The sequence below is a fragment of the Oncorhynchus mykiss genome, chromosome 29, assembly GCF_057628025.1.
Source record: "Oncorhynchus mykiss isolate SJ-2025 chromosome 29, ASM5762802v1, whole genome shotgun sequence".
In the NCBI taxonomy this organism is placed as follows: Eukaryota; Metazoa; Chordata; class Actinopteri; order Salmoniformes; family Salmonidae; genus Oncorhynchus; species Oncorhynchus mykiss.
Window position 1 is genome coordinate 18112672 of NC_143050.1, and position 26657 is coordinate 18139328.

The following is a 26657-nucleotide window of genomic DNA, read 5'->3' on the forward strand; positions in this document are numbered from 1 at the left end:
CATTGGTGGCAAATCTGATGGCCGAATGGTAAAGAACATCTAGCCGTTCGAGAGAACCCTTACCTGCCCTTACCTTACCTCTACAAATTATGTCTCTGTAATCTAGCATGGGTAGGATGGTAATCTGAATTAGGGTTAGTTTGGCAGCTGGGCTGAAAGAGGAGTGATTACGATAGAGGAAATGAAGTCTAGATATGTGATGAGAGAAGGACAGTGTACCGTCTAGCCATACTCCCAAGTACTTGTATGAGGTGACTACCTCAAGCTCTAAACCCTCAGAGGTAGTAGTCACACCTGTGGGGAGAGAGTCATTTTTCTTACCAAACCACATGAACTTTGTTTTGGAGGTGTTCAGAACAAGGTTAAGGGTAGAGAAAGCTTTTTGGACACTAAAAAAGCTTTGTTGTAGAGCATTTAACACAATATACTGGGAGGGGCCAGCCGAGTATAAGACTGTATCATCTGCATATAAATGGATGAGATAGCTTCCTACTGCCTGAGCTATGTTGTTGATGTAAATTGAGAAGAGGGCCTAGGATTGAGCCTTGGGGTACTCCCTCTGTGAAAAGCGATGGCTGAGACAGTAGATTTTCTGACTTTATACACTGCACTCTTTGAGAGAGGTAGTTAGCAAACCAGGCCAAAGACCCCTCAGAGACACCAATACTCCTTATCTGGCCCACAAGAATGGAATGGTCTACCATATCAAAAGCTTTGGCCAAGTCAATAAAAATAGCAGCACAATATTGCTTAGAATCAAGGGCAATGGTGACATCATTGAGGACCTTTATGGTTGCAATGACACATCCATAACCTGAGCGGAAACCAGATTGCATACCAGAGAGAATACTATAGACATCAAGAAAGCCAGTCAGTTGATTATTGACAATTTTTTCCCAACACTTTTGATAAACAGGGCAAAATAGAAATAGGACCAGCTTGATCTCCCCCTTTAAATAAAGTACGGACCATGGCTGGCTTCCAAGCAATGGGAACCTCCCCAGAAAGGAGAGACAGGTTAAAAAGGTCAGAGATAGGCTTGGCGATGATAGGGGCAGCAACCTTAAAGAAGAAAGGGTCTAAACCATCTGACCCAATGTTTTTTTGGGGTCAAGTTTAAGGAGCTCCTTTAGCACCTCGGACTCAGTGACTGCCTGCAGGGAGAAACTTTGTAGCGGGGCAGGGGAAAAAGAGGGAGAAGCAGTGGGGATAGCCGCATTAGAAGGGGTGGGAGATGAGGAAATGTTGGACGGGCATGGAGGCATGGCTGAGTCAAATAGGAAACCTGACTTAATGAAGTGGTGATTAAAGAGCTCAGCCATGTTCTTCATGTCAGTAATAACAACATCATTAACATTAAGCGGCATGGGAAGCTGTGAGGAGGAGGGTTTATTCTCCAGGTCTTTAACCATCCCTCAGAACCTCTTGGGGTTAGACCCACAGAGAGAGAACTGCTCCTTAAAGTAACTAACTTTGGCCTTTCAGATAGCCTGAGTGCACTTATTGGATGCTACCATTATTAGGAATAATCCTGAATTAATCGTGAATAATGATGAGTGAAAAAATTACATATGCACAAATACCATACCCCCAAAGAATTCTGTCATGTCTTTGTGGTAGGATATATGAACTCACTCATCATTACTCACGATTCATTCAGGATTTTCCGTTAATGTAGAAGTGTTTAGAAGCATATTATATTCTTATTTACAGTAAACGTGACTCCAAAATGACACAATACATTATTTACCATTCATTTCTATTGGGGACAAAATAATCTGAAACACAACCAAAGCAAACAGCAAATGCATCTAACAGATGTGTAGTCACAAGCTTGATGCATTCATTGTGTGTTATGAATATGGGACCAAAGACTTCACTTTTTACTACTTTAATACACATATAAGGGAATTTGTCCCAATACTTTTAGCCCACTAAAATGGAGGGGACTAAGTACAAAAAGTGCTTTAATTTCTAAACGTTTCACCAGATTTTGATGAAAATACCCTCAATTTAAAGCTGACAGTCTGAACTTTAACCTCAAAGTCCTTCTATCATTTCAAATCCAAAGTGTGGGAGTACAGAGCCAAAACAACAACAAAACATACTTTGGAGCTCAATGTACGACTAATAAAAATTGAAACTATTAAAGCTGAATTATTCAGTCCTGTGAGATAAGCCTAAAACAGCCTTTGTCTGACTGTGAATGTAGGCCTGCCTCTTAGACATGGGAAGTAGGGGTGCTGAGGGTGCTGCTGCAACCCCCTGAAAAATCTGAATAATGACAATAACAAAACCAACATAGCCATCTGCAGTGTGGGCAAAAAGTTTCCCCCGTCAGCCACAAAAAAAACTGTGCACCTTTTACATCTTATTATTTTTAACAACCACAACAACAGAGCAAATAATAAGCCATTTTTTTTGCTTGCCATTCATTTAATATTATTGATGTAACCTATTGAATACATTTCAATACAAAAATACACAAACATTTGAAAACTAAATGGACTTTTATAACGTCAGAAAAACATGTTGTATGGTCGAGTAATAACAATACAATTGTGGAAATGGTTCAACTGACCGCATGTCCATGTAACGTAAAACCATGAAGAGGTGCATTCTGAGATACAGATATTCATGGATGTTTAGATGGCTTCATGACCACCAGTCAGCTTGAAGAAGAGCTCCTGGTTCAACACCTCGGCCTGCTCTTTGGTGCGTGTGGCCATGAAGATGTAGCCCCCAATGTACTCGTGCACAATCTTGCAGGTTGCAGTCACACAGCTGAAGGCAATGTTCACATTGCCATTGAACTCAATGGCCATCTGGAATAAAGAAAAGAGGTTTAACAATCGATTCCACTTATAGGTCTTCTTCAGATAAACATTTAAGTCATAATTAGTTGGTACATATTTGATACAATACAGTAGACAGACCTAGTAAGATATAGATGAAGACACATTAGGCAGACAGTGAGATGTCTTACCTGTTGAATATCCCAGTTGACATTCCACTGCCTCATGGTGTTGTATCTCCATGTCTTCACCACATCTCCTATGCTGAGGTCAATGCGGATGAGACGGTTGTTGGTGACCCCAAGGACTTCATCTTTACGGCATCCCTTAAACCTGTGATTATACAGGAACTTGGGTCATTTCAAGTGAGAAAAGATGTAGTGCTATGCTGACAAGGCGGATAGATGGAAAATATTTGACAAAAGGACAAGTACTCACCTCACCACAAAATAGGACACCCCAAAGTCAGGTAGACCCTGCCAGATTTGAAGAAACCTGAGGAGGGCATCTGTTAGAGGGAGCTGGGCCACATTCTGATAGGCTTCCAGGATGCGTGGAGTTAGCTGACAGAACAGAGGAATGGTTAGAATCACTGGAGTCAAGTTTGAACGTTATGGTTGATTCTATTATCATACGTTCTGTAATATTACGCGAGTTTCCCCCAGATCGCCATGACTCTACCTGTTTGGCTTTGTACTTTTTGTGGTAGCGTGGGGATACAAGGCTGTATGTGTTGATGCTGTCATCAGTCTGAGCAATATTGGCCCCAGGGTTGGTTCGCTGCATGGCCAGGAAAGACTGGATATTCTGCACCTCACTAGAGAAAGAGCTGTCTGCTAGTGTCTTCCCTTTGGAGGCTAAACGGCAAGCTGCCATCCACCTGCTGTACTGCAGCTCCTAGTGACAGGAGATTAATGGACATAAGATGGAAATATACCATAGCCGAGCATGACATAGCAGGACTTAGTACGTTTATATGTAGCAGTTGAGTCTATTCCTTGGAAAAGGTTGCATGGGATGATATGAATAGCTTCTCATTCATGGGAAGAATTCTCTAAACAGAGTGAGCTGAGAGTTGAGTTCCTTACATTCTCACAGCGTAGGTAGACTTCGTTCATGCCCTCAGCGCCAGGGATCAGCAGTCTGATGCAGAACTTCTGACCAGCCACACTAACGTCTGGGGCCACCTCACAGCCTGGGGAGCACAACAGTGTCTTAAGTGGCCAGGTTAGACTCACTTGGCTTATTGAAGTCATCAGCGATTCATTATATCTACAATAATATTGATTGACCCAGAAGTGAAATCTTGTGTCAAACGTAATTTCTGAAGCTCTACGTACTGGAATGGATGCTGTATGTACACATCTTTGCAGTGGTATCAGCTTGTGTGGTTGCGAAAATGTGTATGTGCATGTGTATGTGTATGTAGCTAGGTGTGCAGTTTCCCAACAGCGTATGTCAGTGCATTTTACCTTTGAGGTTCATCTGCTGAATGGGTTCCTTGAGGCTCTCCTCTTTACTCTTGTAGTAGGAGATGGATGTGTTGTTGAATGCGAACCAGAACTGTTTATAGCCCTTTAGTGTCAGTCTTTTTGGTCTAGGTCGGAGAAAGTGAGACAAAACAAAGTACTACTAAAATGCTAACGTTTTTCTGCAACATTGGAAAGGGTATGCAGTTGAATGTGTGTGAGTGTGCATGTCAATATAACTGTGGCTGCATCGGAGTGTGTGTTTGCTTGGGAGTGTGTGGGTGAGTATGCGTATGTCTCATAGAAACTTCTCAAGACTATCCGAAAGTCTCATATATCTTGCGTGATCGATATCCAATCTAAAATCCAAGGCAGGAAAAGGTTGTCACCGGCAGAAAGATGGATCTGAAATCAGAGGGCATTCAGCCAGCCAACAATGATGTACATTGTCAACCAATTTTACCTGAAGATTTTCAAGTAGTCCTGCAGCTCTGGTGCTACCGTCATTGTTTCCTGGGTAGAGATAAAATCACGTGTCTATTTTGTGTTTTCATGTGCAGTTGCAATTCAACTTCTTTCCTGCTGCCTTACAAATCAGCTATGGCCACAGCTACAGACCGTTACAGTATAGTGTTTTGCATGTCAGCAATCAAGTTTTCAAGATATATCACTTTAAAAATACTGAAATACAGCCGGTATGATGCATTTAGCATCATATGATGCAATATGATGCTAAATGCATCATACCGGCTAAATGCATCATACCGCTGTATTTCTGCATTTTGAAAGTTATATATCTTGAAAACTTGATTGTTGACATGCAAAACATTTTGGGATTATATCAACAATGGACTAATGAAACAAATACCTAAAGATAGTTTTTGAGTGGAATTTACCTTTAACCCTAACCTTAACCAAACCCTTAACCTTAACCCTAACCTCATTTGAACCAATTTTGAGATGAAAAATTGGTTTGCAGGTCAGGAGTGTCCGTATAGCCTTTACAGACTCAGAGGGACTAACCAGCATGTCCGCAGTGATACTCTCCTCCGCTTCCATCTTCACCTCCAAACACTGAAGGGCAGAGTCAAGATCATCCATGGCAGGACATGATGTCATCGGCTGGGGCTCTGACAGAGACACCTTACCAATGTGGTACTGAGGATAGTGTACACACACACAAAGCACATACACAAACATATAACAATGTGAAAGAGAAGGGAAGCAATGTGTCACAGACAGGGAAAAACCTTTGGTGACATTTCAATCAGTCGTTGTTTACCTGAAGGGCAGCAAAGAGCATCATCTCTTCCTCTGTGCAGTCAACATCCTCCAGCAAGATGGCCCAGCGAGCCTGCTCATACAGCTGGGTCAGACGGACCGCATCATACTGGAGACGGAGACAAGGCAGATAAAGTGACAGATTACACACAGCCAAATTCATGGCCACCATGAGGTAAACAAAGGAAATAATCGATAGCCCCTCAGAAAGTGTGGTACAGGCCTACCTTGGGATCCAGGTCATGGAAGCAGTAGTATTTGAAGCGTAGTAGCAGCCTGTCATGCTTCTGCACTCCCTGTTGGAGCAGAGAACGAGACGAATCCAGCCATCTAAAGAAAATAAGAAAACACAGATTTAATTACACCCTCTATCGCACAGAGTAACCTACATAAACATATCTATGTGTGCTGTGCCCACATAAACAAGACACGCACCTGCTGTGAACTTGTGCCTTGTCCATAAGGCTGGTTGGACGGGGCATCTTGGTGATAGTCTCAGGAGCAGGTGCAGGTAGGCTGACAGACAACATCTTATACACAGCCTCAGTCTGCAGTGAGTCAGCAAAGTGCATAGGCATGCCATTGGACAGGGTGTGAGCTGGACCTGTTGTTATTACATATGCAGGTAGGATATGTTACACAGTATTTGGTATGTGCTGTACAGTGAAAGATACTGTACGGAATGTTACACAGCCATTTAGAAATTTGAAGTGTACCTCCAATTCGACTGGACCTACCTGATGAGGTCCGAAGGCCTGTTAGATCGTATACTACTTCCTCTTCTGCCTCCTTGTCTTTTTTCTTTTTCTTCACCTCCATTGGCCGTAACAACGACAGCTCCTCTGGGTGACGCAGGTCTGAGGATGACCAGAGGGAAGCAGTGTAAGGGGCTACGGATTAACATCTGCAACAATAAGAAGAATCTCTTACTTTATGTAGGTGGGAACTCTTCTTCATATATTTACTTACTCAGCAGATGACAGACCCCCATGACCGTTTGGAAGACTGGACGAGAGAAGCAGGCCTGAAGCCTCAGGGTGGTCCCGTTGGGTAGCCCCAGTCTTAGAGGCTTGTGCTGGGGGGTGAGGCTCAGGCGAGCGTCGGCATGGATCTCATACTTCTCAAGGGTCCAGGATGGTCGGAGCAGCCACTGCTGCTTCTGCTCCCACCACAGGGCATGGTCTGACCAATCCTTCTTTATCTCTGGAGTGGACAGAGAGGTGTCTGGCGATGATGTATATAAACACATCTATGGTGCTTGGTGGTGATCATATTTGACACTCCAAATACAGTACAGTCTGTTGTTTTCATTTGCATAGATATTTTGAATGTTGTTTTGTCTGACTTACAGATGTTGTGGAGTATGAAGGAATAATAACTTAATACTCTACACCCCACGGTTGTATATGAAATAGATGATCATATGCAATCTGAAATTATAAACTGGGTGGTTCAAGCCCTGAATGCTGATTGGCTGACAGCCGTGGTATATTAGACCATGTACTACGGGTATGACAAAACAATAATTTTTACTGTTCTAATTACGTTGGTAACCAGTTTATAATAGCAATAAGGCACCTCAGGGGTTTGGGATATATGGGCAATGTAACACAGCTAAGAGCTGTGTCCAGGCACTTGCGTCATGCCTAAGAACAGCCCTTAGCTGTGGTATATTGGTCATATAACACAACCCCTCGGGCCTTGTTGCTTAAATATACTATTATCTTTAATATACTATCAAGATGGATGGAAGTTGAAGTGCACATTGGTAGGGAACTCACGTGTCTTCTCCACAATTTTGAGAATGACGCCACCAATGTGCAGGTCTGAGGTCACGCTAACTTTGAGGGGTGGGGCCTCTGGGCCAAGCTCCTCCACTGTCACAGACAGATCCCAGGCAGCCATACTTACAGAGAGGGAAAATATAGCACTCATCATCACAGTGAACAATTATCACTCAATTATCAGGTGTTAATTGTGATAGCTGATGCTACATCATAGAACTAACGATCAACTCTCATTTTTAAGGTGCTGTATTATAGTGGTAATACATCCATCTGCATTAACACATTTAAGATAGAAACACCCAATTTTAAAATACTTTTCAATTAAAGCAAAAATTATTGTTTTCTCATTGCAAGTGAAATACTGAACATTGATAGACAATGTATGGTTATTAGATCAGACAAAAAAGGGTGAGATCAGGTAATACAGTGAATACAACTACAGGAAAAATCTTGTCTGCTCTGCACGTGACCTTCTTAGCAAACCCCCACATTAAAATATATTGAAATTAAGTACTCCACCAGCATAAACCTCATTATGTTGTAATTATAAGATAGGAAACCAAAACCGTATTACTTCCTGTAAATGAATGACCCCTTTCTCAATCATCTGTGAAATAACACCCATACTCCTATCCAATCTTTTCTATCTGTCCTTTCTTTACTTTTAGACTATCATAGGCATAATAAAATGTTACATCAGTAATTAACTATTCAGAATCTGTTCCTCAACATCACCCTGTCTTCATTTTCATATAGCATACTTCTACTCTCTGCCCTGACAGGACATTGTTGTTCCCTTACCTAGTTGTAAGTCCCAAACTAATTTTCTTCAGTCAAACAATAGGTGCCCTCTGCCTCTGCCTTTCTTTGCAGCTTGTGAAATCTGCCTGTTACTTCCTCCCGTCTCTCTCACAACGTCTTAGTTGCTGCGGTCTCATCCTGTGTGTGAGCAAATGTCAAGAGAGCGATAACTGTTCCGCTTTTACATGCCATTTTCTTTAAGGGGGAGTTTATCATCAGATATTGTTTCTGAGAAACATGTGAGACAATAGTTATGCATAGGATATACAAATCAAATCAACTAGTAAACACATATTGGAATGGGGATAGTTAGAACAACTTGATTAGTTGCCATCTAAAATATGTATGCTACCATTTTTTTATATCATGATGAGAACTTGGCTAGTTTGTGAACGGGTAGGTAGGGTGAATTTGAAACGCTCCTGAGGGCTTGGTGAGTATTGCCCTCTAGTGGTTAATTAGAGGCAAATCATGAGTTTAAGATAGATCAAGGTTAAGATGCATAAAAATGGCAAGTCTTGTCATAAGGTCAAGGTTTGTTTTCAGGGCATTGGATAAATACTTCTCATACATTTATACTGAACAAAAATATAAACACATGTAATGTTTCATGAGCTGAAATAAAAGATCCTGGACATTTTCCATATTAACAAAATTCATATTTCTCTCAGATTTTGTGCACACATTTGTTTCAGTCCCTGTTAGTGAACCTTTCTCCTTTGCCAAGATAATACATCCACCTGACAGGTGTGGCATATGAAGAAGCTGATTAAAAAGCATGAGAATTACACAGGTGCCCCTTTTGCTGGGGACAATAAAAGGCAGTAGTCACACAACACCACAGATGTCTCAAGTTGAGGGAGTGCGCTATTGGCATGCTGACTGCAAGAATGTCCACCACAGCTGTTGTAAGATAATTTAATGTTAATTTCTCTATCATAAACAGCCTCCAATGTCATTTTAGAGTATTTGGCAGTACGTCCAAACGGTCTCATGACCTCAGACCACATGTAACCATGCCAGCCCAGGACCTCCACATCCGCCCTCTTCACCTGCAGGATCATCTGAAAATGAGGTCTAATTCTGTCTACAAAAGTTTTTTTGTGGGGAAAAACGAATTCTGATTGGCTGGGCCTATACCCTGCCCAGTCATGAAATCCATAGATTAGGGCCTAATGAACTTGTTTAAATTGATTGATTTCCTTATATGAACTGTAACTTAGTAAAATCTTTTAAATTAGTGCATGTTGCATTTATATTTTTGTTCAGTTTAAAAAGTGGGATTTTTTAATTAAGCAGTCTGCAAATCCATGCAGATTAGCACAATCTGAATATGCTTTGAGGGGTCTCCCTGTTGGAAAAGAGTAAGGACATAACCACAGACACAAATTAACTTAAAATACATTCAGATATATTTTGCAGAACAGGATTCAATTTCACTTGTACATTACACTTCTGGGGATTTGTCTTGACATAAAGCATGTGTGGGTGCCACTTCTGATAATGGACTGGTTGTGTAATCACAGACTCAAATCTGCCATGTCTATTCTACTGGCACCCAGAGAGTCCTGAAGAACTCTAGCATAGCAAGGCTATGGTGAAATGTGAAAGAAAAAAAACAAGCTTGGGGAACAGTACATATTTTAACACAACCCTCCCACATTACTGTCAGAACCTGACAAACAAAACATCCTTGAGTGTGACATTAAAGGTCTTAAGAAACAATATCCTGCAGTTGTTGGCTGGCAGATTTTTTGTGCGCCATGTGAAGCAGAAGAGCTTTAATACAAGCGCCAACTAGAGATGATACTTCTCTCTGCTCTGTATTACCAGTCAAAGGGGTTTAATGACGAGAGAAGATATTCAAAAAAGTTAAATCACCATTTAACTTCCACAGCTGTAATCCAATGCGGATCCCAAGATCAGTACTTCCATGACCAAGCAACATTCATTTCTAAAGATCTGGAAAGCACAGTATTGTGAGCTCGTAAGCCTGTACACCAGTAGCACAACTACATTGACCTGAATTTATGAAAGATATCCTGTCCAGAAAGGGAGAAATCTTAGTCAGGCGCCCTACACAGATATTTAAGACTGCTGGTCTCAGCAGTCTTAAAATAAACAAAGGAAGAGAAAAATGAAGCAGTCATATTGCACCTTGACATCATGGTTCAACACCCAAATAGAACTTTACTTGTTTTGTTATAAGCTGCAGCACTGATATGAATGCAGTGTCATTGTGCCAACCAAAGCTCTAGCCTGGTCTGCTGCTCCAGTAATAGGTGTTTGATAAGTTTGCCCAATCAAATGATTTGTTTCAGAGAGTTCTGTGATGAGGAAGACACTAAGTACAATTTCATTAAGGCTGTAAAAATGGATAAAGAAAATGAAACCCTCTGTTGGTTGAAGTTTGGACGAGATGGCATACAGTATCATTTTGAGGGTATAAGGGAGAGGGGGGGGGGGGGGGTTATATCTTAAGGGAATGGCATCTTGATCCTCTGTGGTCTTGCGGTTGGTTCTTCATGGGTTCTGGCCCTGTTCTCCTCACTCATCACCGGATGGCTATCAGTCCCACATCTATCAGTTTCTGGATCTTCTGAGCAATGCCTGGATTCTTAAGGTGACTGAAAGGGTCCAGGGAGAAAGAAAGAACAAATTAACTCAATTTTAAGCTCATTTGGTCAATTACAGGGTGTGATTATGGTGCATGCGTTGTATACTATGTAGACAGTGAGTGTGTAAAATGTGTAGCTGCGGAGCTGGCCTGCTTACTCGCTGAGTGCCTGTGGGTCCTTCTGCATCTGCTCTAGGATCATGCGCATGGCTGGGTCACTCATGATCTGCTGCACCTCCGGGTCAGCCATGGCCCTCCTCTTCACGTCCTCTGGACTGTCGTCATTCCTCACGTGTTGGCTCATCATGCAGCGCTGGATGCCCTCTGTGGCCTCCTGCACTCGGAACAGAGATGGTTTAACTGTTAGCCTCAGACCGCTCAGTGACACCAACAAAACAAGGACCATAAGCCATGGCTTAATATTTAATAGAAACCGCATACAAAATAAACTTCACTTTCAGTTTCTTTTAGAGTTGGTTGGTAAAGGAGATACTGCTAGTGCACCAATGTAAATCTGTCATACTGTACCTTGGAAGTAGAGTCCAGCTCCAGAGCCTTCTCGTAGGCAACCATCGCTTTAGAGAAATCTTTCATGGCCTCCAAAGCAGCTGCCTTGCGCGTGTACCCTTTTACTGTGAAGAGAAGTTAGATGAAGTCTATGCTTTTAAAGGGCCTAGGTTTGATACAGTTCAAACAATTGCACATCAGCAGTCAAGTTTTCAAGATGCAATTTATCTTCAGTTTTCTGATGACCAAAATCAAGTAGGAGCAAAACGTAAACATGGCTGCTATTAGAAAAGCTAGGAGACCTGTATGTGCTAATCAATTAAATGGTGGACTGACCATTTCATTTTTAAAGTAAAAAGGTTTTAAAGTTCAATACGTACTGAAGGTAGGATCAAGTTTGATACAGTCCTCGCAATCCTAAAAAGAGAGAAAATATCAGTCCTAGTCCTTTGACTGATGAACACTTGATATCCACTTTATTAGTAATGAGGATAAAGCTCATATACATGCATGGCACCACAGTAGACAGGTGTGCTGTACCTTTAGGGCAAGCTGGAACTCCAGCAGCTTCGTGTAGCAGGCAGCTCTGTTGCTGAAGAGCTTGGCGTCATTGGGGTTCCTCTTGATGGCCTCAGAGTAATGTCTCATGGCTGAAGGATAGTCTCCTGAGAACAGAGAATAAACACAGCATGTCAGATATCCTAACACTACCAGAATCTAAAATGGTATGCAGACAATTAGAGAAATCTTACCACTAAGAGTACACACAGGCATGACACATAATTAATACTTTCAACCGCTGTAGATCCTCCATTTCACAGACACACACCTTTCTGGAAGGACTCGTTGCCCTTGTTCTTCTCTTCCAAGGCCTGATCTGGGTTGATGTAGGCCAGCTTCTCCTGCTCCTTCAATACCTTCTCCGCCTGCAGACATAGAAGGGATGGTGAGAGTGACAGGACGGTGATTAACAGACTGGTTAAAGAGTCGTTATCGAACCCAGCATAATCTACCCTGACAGTCCTCATTCAATAGGGTCAACACTCTCTGTACCTGCTGGCACTTCTTAAGGACATCAGGGGTGCGATGCTCTGTCAGACTCTTGTTGTAAAACTGGACTGCTTCCTTATATTTCTCCTGCTTGAAGTACGAGTTGCCAACCCTAGCCAAGGCCCTGAGAGAGGAGGATAGGGATAGAGACATTAAGCACAGATGACTCAAGCTCTGACATTCCATTTCTCCGGTTTGTAGCAGAGCCCACCATTACCGAAATGTGACCTGCCAATGGTGAATACAAGGATTTAATTGGCTGCTTATTCAGGAGATCTAATCTCTCCTCATACACCGTGTGCAACAGTCCCCTTCAGACTCCCAGCAGTTTATACCCTAGAGGGTGACTCACGCGTAATTATTTTCAGTGAATTGACGAGGAACTCACTTGGCAATGTGTCTGTAGTCCTCCCGGTTCTCTCTGCCCACCTCGATGGCCTTGTCACACAGCTCCCTGCACATCTCATACTCAGCCTTCTCAAAGAACACAGCTGCGATGGGAAAACAGACAAATGCAGACACCTTAGAAAGCACCTCATTATCCAATCAAATATTATAGATCATAAAAACTACGCATATAAGAATCATATGACATTGTCTGCATGATGGTAAGCTAAGATGGTATTTTATTAGATCCCCATAAACTACTGCTAGGGTAGCAGTAGTTAATAATGATTCTTAAAAGCAGGACAAATCTATTCTGTAAAATAACTTGAGGACCCACACAAATTGGTCAAATGCTATGCTGTTTTATCTGTCCTTAATCGTATGGAAATAGAAAATTGTATCCAAGATTAGGGGGTAGAGATATTCACTCAGTTAATCGCATTTGATTCTGATCAAGCCAATTAGTTCTGTCATGGATATAATATGACATAATTTTTCCCATATACATACTTCGAGATAAATACAACTTGACAATTTGTTAAATGGAGGAAAACTACAAGTTTAACTCATTAAATATGAACCTCTATTAGCATATTTAAGACAACTGTAAATAGGAGCCCAACAAGGCACTGAGTTGGGAAGATTCTAGAATTCACTCAATGTATAATAGCCCCTTAGATATTAATTTAGAATCTTCTAAATTTAATTAGATCTGTAAGGACATTTTATCAATCCAACAGTATTTTTCATTTAGAGATCCTTTTTTATTTTATTTAACTAGGCAAGTCAGTTAAGAACAAGTTCTTATTTACAATGACGCCCTACCCCGGACAAACCCTAACAACGCTGGGCCAATTGTGCGCCACCCTATGGGACTCACAATCATGGCTGGTGTAGTGACGCCTCTAGCTCTGAAATGCAGTGCCTTAGACCCCTGCGCCACTCGGAAGCCCCTTTCATGTGTCCTACCAATTATTATTGGATTACTCACCATAGCAACCACTCGTTAGCATTAAGAAAAAACATTTCTCAGTTTGTTGTCTTTCTTGGAGATCTATCGTTTTAATTTGCAGGGATATTTGTTTTTGTAAGTCAGAAAAAATACTTATTTAAACTTTTATAATATTCCTGTTGCTATTGTTATATGTACATACAATAAATGTGTATGTAGAGGGGTAAGTTTCTTCACCAATTCTCTTACCATTTTGTACAATTATGTGATTAGCCTACCAGTTGGTGTAACTAATGTTAATTCTCGAGAGGAATTATGGTGTGTTAATTTTCTCTTTTTGTAACTTGCATATAGAAATTGCTGACATGACTGTTTAATGTAATATTGTTTATTGGATTTACATTATAGTAATTTTCTATTTATTTTATCCCGTTTCCCTCTGTACACAGACTACAGCAGCATACTACCCTGCATCCCACTGCTGGCTTGCTTCTGAAGCTGGGCGGGGTTGTTCCTGGTCAATCACTAGATGGGAGACCAGATGTTGCTGGAAGTGGTGTTGGAGGGCCAGTAGGAGGCACTCTTTCCTCAGGTCTAAAAAAAACATGCCACTGCCCTGTGTAAGGTGCTGTCTTTCGGATGGGATGTTAAACAGGTGTCCTGACTCTCTGTGTTCATTAAAGAGCCCATGGCACTTATTTAAGAGTAGGGGTGTTAACCCTGGTGTCCTGGCTAAATTCCCAAGCTGTCCCTCATACCATCATGGTCACCTAGTCATCCCCAGCTTACAATTGGCTCATTCATGTATACTCTGTTTCATAATTAAACTACTGGGCTTCTGTGTCTGTCATCACTTTGACCAGATTGCAGTCATATCCATTTACTCCCAGTGGCCTATCCACACAGAGAACACCAGACTCTGTTTTACACAATATTATCTGTCTCTCTGTGTGTATACACAATGATGATTGTATACCTGCTTGGTTAGAAAGATATGTCATGTTGGTTGGGTCATGCTTGAGGGCTTCTTCATAATGTTCCAGTGCAGTGGTAAAGTCTTTTTTCTTGTACGCCTCGTTGCCCAGCTCCTTCTCCTTTAGAGCCTATGGAAGCACGATGGACATTTAAGCTGTTGAAAACGATGCTGAGAGGGCAAGAAATCCCACAAATCGGTGTGGGCGCTGAGGAGATACATGCACAAATTACCATTGTCCCAGACTGTGAAGGACTATAGGATTACTTATAATGCAATATATTTACTTGTCTCTTGTTCGCAGGTAAGTCTTCCTCTTTGGGAGGGGGTGGCTGAGTCTCTTTGGGTTTGGGAGGTGGGGGAGGAGTAGGCTCTTCCTCGTCATCCATGCCAGCCAAGTCTAACCCCAGCAGGACCGACAGGGTGGTCATTACTCTAGGGTCCTGGAGCTTCCTACAGGTTGAAGGACAGACAGTGTACTTGAATTAGATCACAGGAAATTCACAAGCGCTACAAAGGAATGTTGTGTTCTGGTACTTATTACTACAGTCAGACAAGATGAAAACTGAAAAGCATGAAAGAATGCAGTAAATTTCTAAATGTACAGGTGCGGTGCAACAAGACAAAAGGCGTCCACAGAAATACTCACGAGCCAAGCATAGACGGTTTATCCCTGAGCTGCTCCAAAAGCGCTCTGTACTCTGGATCTTTCATCAGGGCATGGGTTCGAGAGTCGCTTTCCAGCTTTTCAAACATGTTGGGCATGGAGAAGGGGTTCATCATCTTTTTTTCTGGTGAGGCAAGAGGTGAAATTCACAACACAAAACAGGGAAAACGCATGATGAGCAAACAAAATCACATTGTTGTTTTTATAATGTAAGTGAAAGTGTGACAGGTTCAAATATTTCTACCTGCTAACCGGGCTTCTATGTTCTGCAGCCCCTCCTTGAGCTGCTGATTAGTGGGCTCCTGTCTGAATCCCTCTTGGTACGTCAATTTTGCATCCTCAAACTGTCCAAGGAACTCCTGGGCTGCCGCTTTCCTTGAGTAGCCCTGTGCAAGCACAAATCATGGTGATGAGGCTTGTCACTTTTGACAATAACTAGTGCAAATACAAGCCACCCTCTCTGGACAACTGTGCTGTGACATCGTCTCACCTTTCCCCAGTCAGGTTTAATCTTGATGGTCTGACAGGCGTCCTCCAGAGCACTCTTGTAGTTGCCCTTCTTGGCATGGGCAGCCGAGCGGTTGCTGAAGAGGACATGGTTTGAGGGATCGAGGGCCAACGCTTCTGTGTAGCAGCGTATGGCCTCGTCGATCTTCCCGGCACTCAGTGCCTTGTTGCCCTGATCCTTCAACTGTGACACCTGAGGGGAAAGAGGGACCTGAATAAATTCACTGTAATCAAATCTGTTTAAATATATTGCTTTTTCATGATTGATTTTCTACTAAACTGACAAGTAAAGAAATACTGCCATCGTGATGTCCAATTTGAGCTCTATAAACAATCTGATTCCTAAAGCAGCCATGGTCTAACGTTAGGAGCCAGCAGTCAGGTTAAACCAAACAAGCCTAGACACCTACATGCTATGAGGCCATTACATATTGCAGAACCTTGCCATGTTTCAGCTAAACGGATATAGACTGCTAGCTGAACCACTAAGATGTTAAAGGTGGTTTACTGAGTTGAACTAGCTACTGCTATATGATAGCTAGCAAGTTTGATTGCTGACTGACTTGTAGTCCTGCCCAACGCTTAACTTAACTTGCTGGTTAACTTAGCCGGTTATGTCCTAACTTAGTAGTCAGTTAGATAATTGGAAAAGCTAGCTAGATAGCCATGTTAGTAAACGTGAAAAAGTTAACTAGCAGCATTTCACAGCATGAAGTAATTCGTGCCTGCACTTTGTTTTTTTCTGATGATCGACAGACCATGCGTATGTAATATTAGCTAGGTAACTAGCTAGCTATAATAGCTGATTAGCTAGCTAACTACCGGTAGTTAAATCGGCTGGCTACTAATACACACGGTTCTAGACCAAACATATTTACCGGCTAATTAGCCAACTACAATTGAAAGCTATTTTGTAAGCTAATGTGCTAACATGACCGGTTAGCTACATAGCTAATACGCTAACATTACTGGTTAGCTAGCTAGCCAGCCAACTAGCTACCGTTACATGGCGAGCTAGTAACAATGAAGTCCGCATTGAGTAAAGCGAGGTAGAAAAATTTAACTAGTTTGCTGGCTAGCTATCAATCTTCAAATAGGACAAACGCGTTACAATTGACCACCATACACAAACGGTGCGACAATACTGTAAATATTGCAGAATAAACAGTTTTTTGACCCGAATATCGATGAGTTGCTACTCACTTTCTCCATGGTATAACCATGAGGTTCCAGAAACTACTGTGAGACGAAAGCACCGCCCCTGCACAATATGGATCTAGGTTGCCAGATTATGTCCAAAGAAAGCGAAGAGCTGAGATCAAAAATGTTTTGTGGCAGTTTCCTTTAGGATGTTTTCTATTGTTTGTTAAATATAGATCTGTGTATTAGATAATTTATCAATATAACAGTATTTATGAAGTTGATTGATAACCAAACTGTTACCCTAAGCTCCGGCTTGCATACATGGCAACCCAAGTGCTTACCCATATAGTTCAGTAATATTTCTGGCTTTATGCGCACTGGTGTAGGATTGGTTCAGCTTGGTTAATCGAGAAAAGCTCAGCAAATCAAAGGCTAGTTCGAGTTGAGTGCGATGAGTAAAACAACACACGTCGAGTCAAGGAACATTACCATATTCATTCTAGTTCTAGAAGGATCGATCTGATTCATCCCTTTTCTAGAACATTCTGGATATTGGGAAACGCTTGCTGTTGTTTATATAAATCATCAGTTGAGTGTGATATGCTGTCAGTGGACCTGGTATGACAAAAGGAACATAAGGACAAAATGAGTTATGAGAGAAATCTCCCCTTAGAAAGCCATGGGTTATAATAATGAATGGAAGCTGCATGCAGTGCATTCTGAAAGTATTCAGACCCCTTGACTTTTTTCACGTTTTGTTATGTTACATCCTTATTCTAAAATGGATTAAATTGTAATTTGTTCTAATCAATCTACACAGAATAACACATAATGACAAAGCAAAAGGTTTAGAAATGTTGGCAAAAAAAAAAAAAAAAAAAATACATTTACAGAAGTATTCAGACCCTTTACTCAGTACTTTGTTGAAGCACATTTGGCAGGGATTACAGCCTTGAGTTTTCTTGGATATGGTGCTACAAGCTTGGCACACCTGTATTTGCAGATCCTCTCAAGCTCTGTCAGGTTGGACATGGGAGCGTCGCTGCACAGCTATTTTCAGGTCCCTCCAGAGATGTTTGATCAGGTTCAAGTCCGGGCTCTGGCTGGGCCAGTCAAGGACATTCAGAGACTTGTCCCGAAGCCACTCCTACGTTTTCTTGGCTGTGTGCTTAGGACCGTTGTCCTGTTGGAAGGTGAACCTTCACCACAGTCTGAAGTCTTGAATGCTCTGGAGCAGGTTTTCATCAAGGATCTATATTTTGCTCCGTTCATCTTTTACCCAATCCTGACTAGGCTCCCAGTCCCTGCTGCTGAAAAACGTCCCCACAGCATGATGCTGGCACCACCATGCTTCACCGTAGCAGGCTGTCATGTGCCTTTTACTGAGGAGTGGCTTCCATCTGGCCACTCTACCATAAATGACTGATTGGTGGAGTGCTGCAGAGATGGTTGTCCTTTTGGAAGGTTTTCCCATCTCCACAGAGGAACTCTGGAGCTCTGTCTGAGTGACCATCGGGTTCTTGGTCACCTCAATGACCAAGGCCCCCGATTGCTTAGATTGGCCATGCGGCCAGCTCTAGGAAGAGTCTTGTTGGTTCCAAACTTCTTCCATTTAAGAATGATGGATGCCACGGTGTTCTTGGGGACCTTCAATGCTGCAGAATTATTTTGGTACCCTTCCCTAGATCTGTGCCTCTACGGACAAGTCCTTCAACCTCATTAATTGGTTTTTGCTCTGACTTGCTTATATAGACAAGTGTGTGCCTTTCCAAATCATGTCCAATCAAGTTGTAGAAACATCTCAAGGATGATCAATGGAAACAGGATGCACCTGAGCTCAATTTTGAGTCTCGTAGCAAAGGATCTGAATACTTATGTAAATAAGGTATTTCTATTTTTAATACATTTGCAAACATTTCTAGAAAGCTGTTTACACTGTCATTATTGGGGTATTGTGTGTAGATTGATGAGGAAAATTCTTTATTTAATACATTTTAGAATAAGGCTGTAATGTAACAAAATGTGGAAAAAGTCAAGGGGTCTGAATACTTCCTGAATGCACTGTATATGTGATGTTGTTCCTTTCCTATTGTTGTAACGTTAAATAAATTAATGAATAGCAATGAAGTCATTAATAAATATAGTGGTAGCCTATAAACGATCTTAGATTCGTGTTATAAAAAATACAATTTATTTTCTTTAATTCATTAATATGAATGGATACTTACACGATAACATGATCAACTCTATTAATATTATCATACTGCTATACTTTTTTCCACAAGGGATGTTAGAGTATTAAAATATATTCAATATTTCTGAAGGGTGGATATATCATCTTTGCAGTAGACATGGAATCCATAGTAACACACAGTATAATGAGCTTGAACACCAAGTGGTAAGGATTTAATAATAATAGGCAAACAAGTAGCCTACACATATGTTTAATGTAAGGGTTAAGGTGATCTCATTCCCCTTCCATACTCACACCATGATGATTGTAATTACCTGTCCTTGTGAGATGTCCCTGCAGCACCAGAGCTGCCTGATTGAGCTGCAGCTTTTTGTTTTGGTCCCCTTGCTCAGATATTGCATGCATCAAACAATGGTTGGGTGCCACGTCATCGACTGTGTCATTGACTATCAGTTTGCCATAACATATGATGTGGTTACCTGAAACTTAAAATGCCTATCCAGACGTTGTAAGATCTGGCATGCGTCAGCGACGCCTGAGCAAAGGAACATTACCATATCAAATCACATTTATTTATAAAGCCCTTCTTACATCAGCTGATATCTCAAAGTGCTGTACAGAAACCCAGCCTAAAACCCCAAACAGCAAGCAATGCAGGTGTAGAAGCACGATGGCTAGGAAACTCCCTAGAAAGGCCAGAACCTAGGAAGAAGTGGACAGTCCTCTTCTGGCTGTGCCAGGTGGAGATTATAACAGAACATGGCCAGGATGTTCAAATGTTCATAGATGACCAACAGGGTCAAATAATAATAATCACAGTGGTTGTCGAGGGTGCAACAGGTCAGCACCTCAGGAGTAAATGTCAGTTGGCTTTTCGTAGCCGATCACATTCAGAGTATCTCTACCACTCCTGCTGTCTCTAGAGAGTTGAAAACAGCAGGTCTGGGACAGGTAGCACGTCCGGTGAACAGGTCAGGGTTCCATAGCCGCAGGCAGAACAGTTGAAACTGGAGCAACAGCACGTCCAGGTGGACTGGGGACAGCAAGGAGTCATCATGCCAGGTAGTCCTGAGGCATGGTCCTAGGGCTCAGGTCCTCCGAGAGAGAGAGAGAGAGAGAGAGAGAGAGAGAGAGAGAGAGAGAGAGAGAGAGAGAAAGAAAGAAAGAAAGAAAGAAAGAAAGAAAGAAAGAAAGAAAGAAAGAGAATTAGAGAGAGCATACTTAAATTCACACACGACACCGGATAAGACAGGAGAAATACTCCAGATATAACAGACTGACCCTAGCCCCCCGACACATAAACTACTGCAGCATAAATACTGGAGGCTGAAACAGGAGGGGTCGGGAGACACTGTGGCTTCATCCGATGATACCCCCGGACAGGGCCAAACAGGCAGGATATAACACCACCCACTTTGCCAAAGCACAGCCCTCACACCACTAGAGGGATATCTTCAATCACCAACTTCAACCACCACAAGGCCAAGTATAGCCCACAAAGATCTCCGCCACAGCACAACCCAAGGGGGGGCGTCAACCCAGACAGGAAAATCACGTCAGTGACTCAACCCACTCAAGTGACACACCCCTCCTAGGAACGGCATGGAAGAGCACCAGTAAGCCAGTGACTCAGCCCCCATAATAGGATTAGAGGCAGAGAATCCCAGTGGAGATTCATATTCTACTTGAATCAGACTCCTCTGGAGAAAAACATCAATCAATCAATCACATTTATTTATAAAGCCTTTTTTAGATCAGCAGATGTCACAAAGTGCTTAAACATCAGTCCTAATCCCCAACAAAGCATTGAGTTTCAGGACAACATGTTGATGAACACATTTAAAGTAATACTGATATTTCCGATTTCACTGGATGTTTTGTTGGATTTTTTTTTTAAAGTTTATGATTCATCATAAATGATCATATAATCATTACTTAATTAATCTATCTGCTTGCCATCACAGTTCAATGCAGCAACAGTGTGGATTCTCTAAAGCACATGTGATGTAGGATCCTTTTGTTATGTTGTCATTAATCCTTTGCAGTGCCTTGCTGAGTTGCAGTTACCCCTGTATGTCGGCTGATGGCAGCAGGAGCTTAGCATCGCTCAGCGTACACTGCTGGGTGTTGCCGACCCAACCCCTGCATTCTTCTTTGAAAAAATGTTGTTAATTTATGATGACCTTAGTAAGAGATACTGTATGTGTGAATGTGTGTGTGGGTGGGTGGGAAGCTGGGGTGAGCCGGACATAAACCAGCAACCGTGAACAAGGTTGTCTCCCGCTGTTACACGCCAAGTCTAAATCACCTGTCAAACTCATTCAGAGGGCCGAATGTCTCAGTGTTTTAGCTCCTCCCTTGTACTTGATTGATGAATTAAGGTCATTGGTTAGTTAGGAACTCCCCTCATCTGGTTGTGTAGGTCTTAATCGGACACAAATTGAAAGGAAACGCCAAAAACCAGCAGACACTCGGCCCTCCATGAAATGAGTTTGACTCCCCTGGTCTAAATGATCCCATCCTAAATGTGTTTTTGTGCCATTTCCAAGCCCTTTAGAAAACACACTGAATAGCTTGGCAGAAAAAAAATAATGAAAAGGGCAATGAACGTTTGGCTCTGCGTGAGAGAAATATTGTAAAATATATATATATATGTCCATGACTCTGCCTATTCATAAAAATGTCTTATGTCCCATCACCCTATGGCCCAAATGCTGCTGAATCAACCTACATAACTTTTATGTGACAGATAATGAAATTGGAGAGCAGGTGTGTGTATGAGAGTGTCAGCATAAGAACGAGTGTCTATATATACATATCCGTGTATGTGTTTGCGTGTGTGTATATTGGTGTGCATGCATTTGTGAGTAAGGGAGCGAGAGAGAGTCTTTCACAGCTCACTGCACAGCTAGATTGTCTGCAGAAGAGGTGACAAATTAGAGAGGCAGTGTCAAAAGAGAAGAGAGCAACATCACCCAAAGAAGTGGTAAGGATGGGTGGAGAGAATGTGATATGTGAAATTACATGGGATTTGATGTGATGTGATGCTCTGTAATGACATGAAGCAAACACATGAATCACTGAGAGAATAGTGAATACAGGATATTGAAAGCAGTGGTGCTGTCAGAGCAGAAGGGGCGACTGTAATGACAAAGAGACAGACGAGAGGTCAGCCTGAGCGCTGAGGAGGTGTGGAGCGAAACAACAACAGGGAAGGTTGTGGGTAGGGGCAGGGGGAGAGTCAGTTTGTGTGGCAGTCGCATCAATTGATTTATTCCTTCTGTATCGATCAGCCGACAGCCCTGTCCATGAAGGAAAGCATGAGGATTATTGCATTGGCTTTTGTAATGAATGGGGCTCCTGGAGTGGGGAGAGAGGGGCTGGCACTAAATCAGTGTGGTGTTGATCATCCAGATGGGCCCAAGAAAGCATGAAATAGGTACAGCAAGGTGTGTGTGTGTGTGTGTGTGTATGTAAGAATGCTGTTCATAGACTACAACTCAGCATTCAACACCATAGCCCCCCCCCCAAGCTCATCAAGATGGGGGACCCTGGGACTGAACATCTCCCTCTGCAACTGGACTCTGGACTTCCTGACAGGCAGGCTCCAGGTGGTGAGGGTAGGCAACAACACCTCCGCCATGCTGACCCTCAACGCGGGGGCCCCATGGGTGTGTGTGCTTAGTCCCCACCTGTACTCCCTGTTCACCCACGACTGTGAGGCCCCGCACGACTCCCACACCATCATCAAGTTTGCTGATGACACAATGGTGGTAAGCCACTACAACAACCTTTCCCTCAACGCCAGTGAGACCAAGGAGCTGATCATGGACTGCAGGAGAATGAGGGGAGAGCATGCCCCGATCCACATCGACAGAGATCACCACTAAGGACTTAACAAGGTCCACATATACCTGCACAGTCATGAAAAGGGCACAACAGCGCCACTTCCCCCTCAAGAGGCTGAAACGATTTAGCATGGGCCCTCGGATCCTCAAAATGTTATACAGCTGCCCCATTGAGAGCATCTTGACTGGTTGCATCACCACTTGGTATGGCAAATGCACTGCCTTCGACCGCAAAGTGTTACAGATGGTGGTGTGGAAAGCCCAGTAGATCACCGGGGCCTAGCTCCCTGCTGTCCAGGACCTCTATATCAGGCAGTGTCAGACACCTCAGCTCCAGACACCCCAGCTATAGACTGTTCACACTGATACCGTCCAGCAAACGGTACCGAAGCATCGGCTCTCGGACCAACAGGCTCTGAGACAGCTTCTACTAAATAGCCATCAGACTGCTAAATAGTGAATTAAATTGTTACCTGGACTATCTGCACTGACCATATCTTGCACTGACTATATATACATTCACAAGATTATATATGCACACTATATACACACTCACTCACACACACTACACTGACACTCACACGAACCCACACACATTCATATACACTACATACGCACACACACATAACACACACGCATACGGACACAACACAAATATACATACACACGCACACACAAATACACACACACACCATTACACTCATCATATGCTGCTGCTACTCTGTTTTTATTATACTCTTATTATCCAATGAGTGTACAAAACATTTCCACGACATAGACTGACCAGGTGAATCTGGTTAAAAGCTAAGATCCCTTATTGATGTCACTTGCTCAATCCACTTCAATCAGTCTAGATGCAGGATTGTGTACAGCCAGATCACCCATGATACAAGTCCGTATTCAACATCCATCCATGTCTGACGACGTCGGGAGATGGCATGGAAACGAGCCACTAGGGGCATCAGTGAGCTCCGTTGCCTTAATCGGTTCTGGATTTGCTACGGCGTTGTGTATGGGCGTAAGCATTTGCCTCTGATTCCAATGATTAAGGTAAGAGTTAAGGTTTGGGATAGGGTTATGAATGGTTAAGGTAAGAGTTAAGGTTTGGGATAGGCTTAAAACTAAAATCTCCAAAATGACTTTCTCTCATTGGATTTCAACTAGCAACCTTTGGAATCAGAAGCATTAACAACTTGTTTTAGATTTTCTATCCTAAACCTTAACCCTTACCTTAACCATTTTGAGTTAATGCCTAACCTTAAGATTTCTGAGTTAATGCCTAACCTTAAGATTTCTGAGTTAATGCCAGAACTTAACCCTAACCTTCAAAATTAGGAGTTAATGCCTAAACTTAACCTTAAACAACTTGAAATGTTATGTTTGCAACAACTTCTAAATTTGATGTTTGAAAATCATGGATGACTGTTTAATTCTGACGCAAAGCTGTGAGAGCTAGTTGATTGTGTATGTGTGCCATTCAGAGGGTGAATGGGCAAGACAAAAGATGTAAGTGCCTTTGAACAGGAAATGGTAGTAGGTGCCAGGCGCACCGTTTAGAGTGTGTCAAGAACTGCCACGCTGCTGGGTTTTTCACATTCAACCGTTTCCCGTGTGTATCAAGAATGGTCCACCACCCAAAGAACATCCAGCCAACTTGACACAACTGTGGGAAGCATTGGAGTCGACATGGGCCAGCATCCCTGTGCAACACTTTAGACACCTTATAGAGTCCATGATCCTGACGAATTGAGGCTGTTCTGAGAGCAAAAGGGGGTGCAACTCAATATTAGGATCGTGTTCCTAATGTTTTGTACACTCAGTGCATATCCTGATACCTTGTCACTTTAACTTGCCTTGTTCATGTCTATCTCAAATACCCTACCCCTGCACATTGATCTTGTACTGGTACTCCCTGTATATAGCTCCACATTGATCTGGTACTCGTACTCCCTGTATATAGCTCCACATTGATATGGTACTCCCTGTATATAGCTCCACATTGATCTGGTACTGGTACTCCCTGTATATAGCTCCACATTGATCTGGTACTGGTGTAACGGATGTGAAACGGCTAGCTAGTTAGCGGTGGTGCGCGCTAAATAGCGTTTCAATTGGTGACTCACTTGCTCTGAGTCCTTGAAGTAGTGGTTCCCCTTGCTCTGCAAGGGCCGCGGCTTTTGTGGAGCGATGGATAACGATGCTTCGTGGGTGATTGTTGTTGATGTGTGCAGAGGGTCCCTGGTTCGCGAGGGGACGGTCTAAAGTTATACTGTTACACTGGTACTCCCTGTATATAGCTCCACATTGATCTGGTACTGGTACTCCCTGTATATAGCTCCACATTGATCTGGTACTGGTACTCCCTGTATATAGCTCCACATTGATCTGGTACTGGTACTCCCTGTATATAGCTTCACATTGATCCGGTACTGGTACTCCCTGTATATATCTCCACATTGATCTGGTACTGGTACTGGTACTCCCTGTATATAGCTCCACGTTGATCTGGTACAGGTACTCCCTGTATATAGCTCCAAATTGATCTGGTACTGGTACTCAAATCAAATCAAATCAAATCCCCAAAAATTATATAGCCCTTCGTACATCAGCTGATATCTCAAAATGCTGTATAGAAACCCAGCCTAAAACCCCAAACAACAAGCAATGCAGGCGTAGAAGCACGATGGCTAGGAAAAACTCCCTAGAAAGGCCAGAACCTAGGAAGAAACCTAGAGAGGAACCAGGCTATGTGGGGTGGCCAGTCCTCTTCTGGCTGTGCCGGGTGAAGATTATAACAGAACATGGCCAAGATGTTTAAATGTTCATAAATGACCAGCATGGTCAAATAATAATAATCACAGGCAGAACAGTTGAAACTGGAGCAGCAGCATGGCCAGGTGGACTGGGGACAGCAAGGAGTCATCATGTCAGGTAGTCCTGAGGCATGGTCCTAGGGCTCAGGTCCTCCGAGAGAGAGAAAGAAAGAAAGAGAGAAAGAGAGAATCAGAGAGAGCATACTTAAATTCACACAGGACACCGGATAGGACAGGAGAAGTACTCCAGATATAACAAACTGACCCTAGCCCCCCGACACATAAACTACTGCAGGATAAATACTGGAGGCTGAGACAGGAGGGGTCAGGAGACCCTGTGGCCCCATCCGATGACACCCCCGGACAGGGCCAAACAGGAAGGATATAACCCCACCTACTTTGCCAAAGCACAGCCCTCACACCACTAGAGGGATATCTTCAACCACCAACTTACCATCCTGAGACAAGGCCGAGTATAGCCCACAAAGATCTCCGCCACGGCACAACCCAAGGGGATGCGCCAACCCAGACAGGAAGATCACATCAGTGACTCAACCCACTCAAGTGACGCACCTCTCCTAGGGACGGTATGAAAGAGCCCTAGTAAGCCAGTGACTAAGCCCCTGTAATAGGGTTAGAGGCAGAGAATCCCAGTGGAAAGAGGGGAACCGGCCAGGCAGAGACAGCAAGGGCGGTTCGTTGCTCCAGAGCCTTTCCGTTCACCTTCACACTCTTGGGCCAGACTACACTCAATCATATGACCCACTGAAGAGATGAGTCTTCAGTAAAGACTTAAAGGTTGAGACCGAGTTTGCGTCTCTCACATGGGAAGGCAGACCATTCCATAAAAATTGAGCTCTATAGGA

At 42.8% G+C, this 26657-nt stretch overlaps 2 protein-coding genes across 2 annotated transcripts; both read right to left on the reverse strand.

Moving 5' to 3' along the window:
• Positions 1–1875: 1875 nt before the first annotated feature.
• LOC110510002 (fermitin family homolog 3) lies at positions 1876–8510 on the reverse strand. The gene is made up of 15 exons (XM_021591261.3): positions 8134–8510; positions 7327–7451; positions 6515–6748; positions 6283–6402; positions 5981–6149; positions 5773–5875; positions 5547–5654; positions 5288–5422; positions 4728–4777; positions 4268–4392; positions 3884–3990; positions 3477–3692; positions 3234–3358; positions 2987–3128; positions 1876–2825 (listed from the first exon to the last, which is right to left on the reverse strand). The coding sequence occupies exons 2-15, from the start codon at positions 7448–7450 to the stop codon at positions 2646–2648; spliced, it is 1938 nt and encodes a 645-aa protein (XP_021446936.2). The 5' UTR covers position 7451; positions 8134–8510; the 3' UTR covers positions 1876–2645.
• Positions 8511–9522: 1012 nt separating this feature from the next.
• On the reverse strand, positions 9523–17303 carry LOC110510005 (stress-induced-phosphoprotein 1). The gene is made up of 14 exons (XM_021591264.3): positions 16997–17303; positions 15777–15986; positions 15531–15672; positions 15269–15410; positions 14907–15072; positions 14623–14749; positions 12696–12798; positions 12311–12431; positions 12087–12183; positions 11798–11922; positions 11638–11674; positions 11279–11382; positions 10909–11084; positions 9523–10760 (listed from the first exon to the last, which is right to left on the reverse strand). The coding sequence occupies exons 1-14, from the start codon at positions 17003–17005 to the stop codon at positions 10688–10690; spliced, it is 1632 nt and encodes a 543-aa protein (XP_021446939.1). The 5' UTR covers positions 17006–17303; the 3' UTR covers positions 9523–10687.
• Between the last annotated feature and the right edge of the window lie 9354 nt (positions 17304–26657).